Source organism: Formica exsecta, unplaced genomic scaffold (genome assembly GCF_003651465.1).
Source record: "Formica exsecta isolate Colony F162 unplaced genomic scaffold, ASM365146v1 scaffold233, whole genome shotgun sequence".
In the NCBI taxonomy this organism is placed as follows: Eukaryota; Metazoa; Arthropoda; class Insecta; order Hymenoptera; family Formicidae; genus Formica; species Formica exsecta.
In genome coordinates, this window is record NW_021849616.1 from 1082486 (window position 1) to 1089595 (window position 7110).

Here is a 7110-nt window from a genome sequence, read left to right on the forward strand (position 1 = left end):
ATGTTCTTCGTATTACTTCTAGCTCATAGTTTATTGCATAAAATTGATTTTATATCTCGTATCATTGATATTTCGTATTTGAATAGATTAAATTGCAGATAATTAATTAATTCTTTTTTTGCAAGAGCAAAATTTATCTGAATATTGGAACAATTTTTCCCAAAAAATTTCTTGTGGTTTCAAATAGAAAAATATTGATACATTGCATAGAAAAAAAATTTACAAAACCATTTTGCTAGTATTTCTATTTGTGATAAGCTCACACGGTTTTGAAACGTTCCAACATTGAGTAATCATTATATGTATAAACACGGAGTTATTTTTCTATAACAATATCGCTGTCAAACTATTACCGATTATATTCAAATCTTGTCAAAAAAATATCTGTGCAGTTTCTAAATTAGTTTTATAGAAAGAAATAAATTGAAAAAATGCAATACATAAAGAGAATTATATCCTCTATTAAAATATAATATTTATATTATATCTTATCACATAAATTTAAAAAAAATTGTATTACATTAATTCTTTGAATCATTGATAAAACTATATATAATTATATTTACATTATATTTATTATTATTATTATATTTACAATAAATTTACATTTTTTTTTACATTTACATCATTCCAACCGTAAAAAAAAAATAAATAAAACAAGATTGGCAATTATTATTTTCTTAAACAATGGATTTGGCACCAACATTTTTCTACGAGACAGAAGGACAAAGTAATCTTAGAGAACCGACAGCTTGCCTGATGAGAGAAACGAGTGCGCCTCTCAGAGATAGTATCGTGATCAACGCCGTAAGAATAAGTAGTACATCGTTGGCGTACTCCTGTCCCGTTGTCTGGTATATCCATTTCTTTTTGTAACCGTAACACTGCGATACCATACCAATGACAAAGCCAGCAGTGCCCAGAAAATTGTGAAGGAACTTGATAACCACTGGCCGCACGAACTTACGTAGTTTCCACGCGATCCACACCGGATATCCAAAGATCGTTACCGTGCACACGATTACCAGCGAGGTGAAGCCCGTGATACCATGGATCGAAAGGAAGTGTGCTGTTTTGGCGTTGTACATCAGGCCTACGCCAACCAAATTGAAAATCAGTCCAATGGCTTGCAGAATCCAATGGAGATGTTTGTTGGCGCGACGCGAGAGAGAATTAGTCAGAAAATTATCACCCGTCAAGACAACAATGGCCTCCGACATCAGCAGAACGTACTGAAAGAATGAGCGATTCGTGAGCGAGAACGGGAAAGAAGTTGGGATCGTTTAGCTAAGTCGTTAGAAGTTCTTTGGCCATCTCGCGTGGCCTAAACTCTCTCTCGATGGGGAAGGAACCGCGCTCGATACTACGGCGATTCTACACTGGACGTTAGTCGACGGGGGCAAGTGGATGTTGTAATTTGAGTTTCGAGAGTCGCTGAAACTCAATTACAGCATGCACTGTATAATACTTCTTGCTGTCGCACACAATGTGATTAAAAACAAGTATGAGACATATCAATTTCTTATGCATTGCTCTTGGTTGAATCTGACTGTGCATAATAACTGGATAGTTTTTATGCAAATGTTTCTATGGCAAGATTTGAATGCAGGCTTTTTAAAGTCTACTTTATAAAAGCAAAAGCGCAAAATAAAATTTTATATTATAGTAATAATTCATTCTCAAAATGCTTCAATTAAATTAATTAGCGCGTAGACACTTGATATCTTTTATACAAAAATCGTTTATTTTATTTTTATAAGAATAAAGTTTTATACAAGACCATAAAATTTTGTTCTACGATATTTTGCTTAAAATACGATGCGCTGAAAAAAGAAAACGCAAATGTTCCAAAAACTCGTGTATTGACTTCGTACACACGTATATTAAAAATTGAGAAATATCTTGAATATTTATCAATGTAAAAAGAATAAAACAAATATGAAATTAAAAATAACCAACGCAGAATTTATCTTCGTGCAAAGTAAAAATATACGCTTCCGCATAAGAAAAAAAAACAGATATTATGATATTCAGATGCATTTATTATTATATTTATCAAAAAATGTGTGGAGAAAAATTAATTATATTTAATCTGTTGACCGTTTGCAAATAAATAATTTCATAGAGAAATGTATTTGTATATACGAGGAATCGTTAGTTTAGACGGATCAAAATTAATGATCCATCCACGTTTAAGCTCCGCTTTGCAAGGATAAGCGAGTATAAGCAATTATCGTTGCAGTTGAAGCCCGTGCAAAGCGGGACTTTGTTACAAGGAATAGATAAGCGTTACGATTCATTACAAGTTCGGTCGTAAACTCGCATATTGATGCGACGAGTTTAAGGAAGAACGTAATTCACACAATGGGCTTTTCTTGGCGCAGTTCCGCGCGTGTATCAGATGCATGTCGATGAGCTACGTAATAAATGAAAACGTTTTACAAACGCGAAAAGAAAAGGCTTTAAAAAAATTTACATTCACGAGAAACTTTTATCCCTGCAACGTGTTTCATCACGACTAAAAAAAGAAGGCGCTATCTCTTTACAGCTATATTTAGGAGATTCTAAGAGCTAATGTACACGTATATACGGCATATCGTGTGACAATTTTCTTTTTTTTTTTCTTTTCTTTTTAACAACTTTTCAAATCGTACGCTACACTACTTAAATTATTCATTGCGACTAACATGGAAAATTTTAAGTGCTTTTACATTTTTTATAAATCTAGCCATAACTACCTCGTCTCGTGCCATCATACCGTATAATGGGTAAAATTAAAAAGCACGCTACATCTTGTAAGAATAGGTAAGTACAGGCAAGATACGACACTTTCTAGATTGAATATAAGTGCTTCTATTAATAGATGTTTCGATATAGTGATAAACAATGAAATATAGATATTAATCATTGTTATCAATTTTAAAATTTATATTTTTATATAATCTTATAAATAAAAAAAATCCCTTTTAATTAAATTTTTAAATATTTTATCGTACGTAATTATAAGAAGAATATATAAATTTTCTATCGCTATACATATTGCTTATATAATTTATTATAGTCACATTGCATACTCGAGATTTCAGATAAAGTTACATGATCGTACACCAAAAGCATTTTAATTAATCCAAATATTTCTGTGGAATGCGCTCAAAGAAAAGAGTGAACAAAGTTTGGCACTTGATTACGAGGGCAGTGATATACGCAGCGCGATCAGTTTCACCAATTTACGATGAGTTACGATGCTTTAGAAAATAAACGGAGGAGAAGGATCAAACGCGTATTTCACGAGAGAGTAGATGGAATACTTACCCCGAAAGTGCAGAGGATTACGTGTATATTTGTTACATAATGTTCCTTCGCCGAGTAATATACAAGGTATACCGTTACTGCAATGATCAGTGCATGGTTAATCGCGTCCATCGCAAAGATAAATACATGTTGAGCGTTGCATTTTGGCCTTCTGTTTTCGGCGCTTACGATACTTTTAGCAGAATCGTTACGTGGAACTCTTGACGATTCTGTCGATTGAAGCGCGAGCTCGACATTGTTTTTATTCGCCATTGTCCTGCAATATGTATGATTTGTTATTGGTACTATATCACTTATAAATTTGTCGGTTTGCTGCCGGTTTGTACAGAATTTGATCAAATTTTCGATTTTCTAAACCTAATTTTGACAAGACATGATATTGCTAACATGAAGTGACTAGCCAAATTGTTGACAATATTAATTATACATATTAATATAGAATATATATAATTAATATTGACACAAATGAATATTCAACTATTAACATGCATTTATTTATAAATTTATTTATAAAGATAAATATTAAGATATATAAATATCATTTATGTATTAAAAATAAAATATGGCAAATTTTTTGAAAAATTTTACATTTTTTTATATTTTATTTTACTTATTAAATTGTTTAATTTCTTTAATAGACGTATGCATTTATAAAAGAAATATACTAGGAATATATAGAAAATGTTAATTCAATAAAATATTTAAATGATAATATTATCGCAACTGACCGACAAATGTTAATCTGATGTTATTCGGGGAAAATACGCCTTGAAAGCTGATTCACACTTACTTAACACGTGATGCAGTACTAGCAAAACGCTGTCTTTCCGTTATTGTATCTTTTTTTCCTTGTTGCATTTTACTTGGACTATAATTCTTATGACACATATTATGGTGCTATAAAAGTTAATGACCGTATTCCCATGACATGTAAAAATACTTACAGTGTCGGGTTGTGCTCAAATGGGAACATAACGAGTGTTACGTGATAAGGTACCTAGTCAAAATGTGACTTGGTTTTAAATGCGGCACAGACACATACATTCACTATCCTTTTAAGGATATAGATATATCTTATACATGTTTTTATACATATGATTAATTTTGCTGAATTTATAAACATTTAAGTAAAAATTAATCAAAATCAATAAAATCCTTCTTAGTTAGAAATTTACTTCCGCGTTTGTGTGAGAAAATGCTATTGCACGAATAAACGCACACATTCTATTAAAAATGTAGTGATAGCATTTACATAACTTGACAGAGGTTGGTACGACTTGACAAAATATTCTAAAAAGTGTTGTACGTTGACGGCATATAATATATCAATAACTGGACATTACAATTGAGAAAAATGTTATAGGCTTGCAGTCAGTAAGCATATGATTCAATCTTGCGCTAATAAAGTATTATTATGATATTCGATAGTTATGTAAAAATATTTATATGTAAAATATACGTTATATATATAATATTTTTATTATAGTGCATTATTTTGCATATTTCAGTTCCTAGCATTAAACTGAATCTTGAAAAATTAATTTAATGTTATAATCTATTAATTATGTATATGGACGCCTCTATTTCGCTTCTTTTTCTTTAGAACTTTAGTTAATATCATCGAAGGCATTTTAAAAAATGTACATAAAATATCGTAAATCATATTTACTCAAGCAGTTAGAAGGATATTAAACACATATTATTATTAAAATTCTATCATAACAATATACCGATATATAAATAATGTAATATTAATTAAAAGCTTTAATAATGCAAATAATTGATATTGTTTTTGATGCGTCTTAACAAAATCATCAATTTACGCCATAGTATGCAATTTCAAATTTAATTTAAAATATAGATATTACCTATAGGTAAATTTGATATTTATATAACTTATCAAATAATCAATTAAGCAACCAAATAATTAATTAATTAAGTAAGCAAAAATCAAATAATTACGATAATTACGTCTCGATACATTTTATATAATTTTTAATTATACTTAATTTTTATTGAACAATCTCGCGCAGAATTTATTTAATCTATTCATCATTTAATCGATTTATAAATTGATAACTAGATTTCTATGAAATTTGTTCTTTGTAATGCTCAATAAAAATTTGCTAATGGATAATATAATCCACGTAATTAATAAGTAAGTATAATTACCTTAGTTTACCTCTTACCAATATTGAGTTCTACAGCTACTCGAAGAAAATGGATTGATTTTTAAGGCAAGCTTTAAAATTGAATGGTTTCAAAGGTTAAAAAAGAGAGAAACCAAAATCAATCTGTGTGCGCGAAAAGCAGAAAATAGGCAGTTTGCCGAACGAGGTTACGAAGGCGAACCTATTGCTCCTTCGATCCACTTGTTCCAACTTGTTGTTTCTTCTTTAATTACTAATATATTTCTTCTCAATCCGCGGTTTAAAGAATTTGATATTAATTTTATATATATATTATTATTCCGTGCTCGTCTGTCTACCGTTACCAACACAATAATATTATTTATAATATATTATATATTTTGCAAAATTGCAAAAAATATTAATGAATATGTTAATTAATTAGTGATATGATTATACACATTTATCACACAATTAACAAAGAGACCTTAACTTAAATCTAAGAAAAGAAGATAATGAAGACTTACATAAGTTAACGCCGCAAATGCGTACGCAAATATAGCGCTTTCGTAACTGACTATCTTGAGCAACGAACGACGTTTGTCTACAAAAGGGAAACTACACGAGTGTGCAAATTTCTTCCTCGTAATATATGCCGACGACGCGCGCGATTAATGCGGGCGATGCGCGGGGGATCAGCAACGAGCCGAGAGATCGATGTCGGGGCCACTGGTCGTAAGATTGAGTTCGCGCTAGTCGAGGGAATCCTAAGTAAGTGCAAAAAATGCGGGACGTCCCGAGCGGGATTTTTGTGTCCGACACATGACTGATAAGTGCGCGATGGTTGACTCGCGTTGCATTAATAAGACAAATGCGACACGTACTAGATATTATCGGATGTCTTCTGGGACGTGTTAACGGCGTCACGTTAATGACACTGACTTTTATCACGATCACGTACGCTTTATGCGCGCTCACCAGCGCAAGATGCAAATGAAACGGAGACGGATTAAACCGACGCCACTGAGGATATAATCAGCTGATTTAACTCGAAAGCATTCAAAGGCTCGGCTTTCTCGGATACCTTTGCAGATCTCTCGGCGCTCTCGTGTATTAACTGACCGTCGTCTTTCGAAATTACACAAATTTTCATATTTATCCGAATATAAAGATTATACCCATATCTTTGAGAGCGCGTCAAATTATGTACTTCAAGAAACAATAATGCCACCAGTAGTTCAAAGAAAAGATTATATATATATACATCTTTTTATTAAAAATATTAAATCTTTTACTAGAAAATATGAGATATTACAAATATTACGGATAAAGAGAAAGAAAGAAAACATGCTCCGTGAGCCACCGTACGAGATACGTAAACGTTGATAATATCTCACACGCTACAAATTATAAGCCTATCATATCTATCTTTGAAGTAAAATCATTCACGAGCGAGACAATGAAATCGCACCTGTTAATTCTCACGTAGCGATAACATTTAACGATATCAATCATATGTTATTGCCCGCACGATCATTTTTATCGTTATATTAATTGCTATTAAGATATGCCGTAGAATAACGTTATCTCCCACTGTAATTTATCTAACATCTAGTGACCGGATGCCGAGAATTAGTATTTATCGGTTATATTTTGTCTTACATAACTC

General features: G+C 31.6%; 1 protein-coding gene across 5 annotated transcripts; it reads right to left on the reverse strand.

Moving 5' to 3' along the window:
- Positions 1 to 559: 559 nt before the first annotated feature.
- LOC115235747 (cytochrome b561 domain-containing protein 2-like) lies at positions 560 to 6548 on the reverse strand. Of its 5 annotated transcripts, none has more exons than XM_029807698.1 (5): positions 5969 to 6548; positions 5502 to 5796; positions 4103 to 4309; positions 3313 to 3568; positions 560 to 1232 (listed from the first exon to the last, which is right to left on the reverse strand). In XM_029807698.1, exons 3-5 carry the CDS (start codon positions 4198 to 4200, stop codon positions 711 to 713), a joined length of 876 nt encoding a protein of 291 aa, XP_029663558.1. In that variant the 5' UTR covers positions 4201 to 4309; positions 5502 to 5796; positions 5969 to 6548; the 3' UTR covers positions 560 to 710. The 5 variants fall into 5 exon arrangements, with proteins under 5 accessions (XP_029663558.1, XP_029663557.1, XP_029663560.1 ...); XM_029807697.1 differs by having other exon boundaries at positions 5485 to 5796; XM_029807700.1 differs by lacking the exon at positions 4103 to 4309 and having other exon boundaries at positions 5485 to 5796; positions 5969 to 6547.
- Between the last annotated feature and the right edge of the window lie 562 nt (positions 6549 to 7110).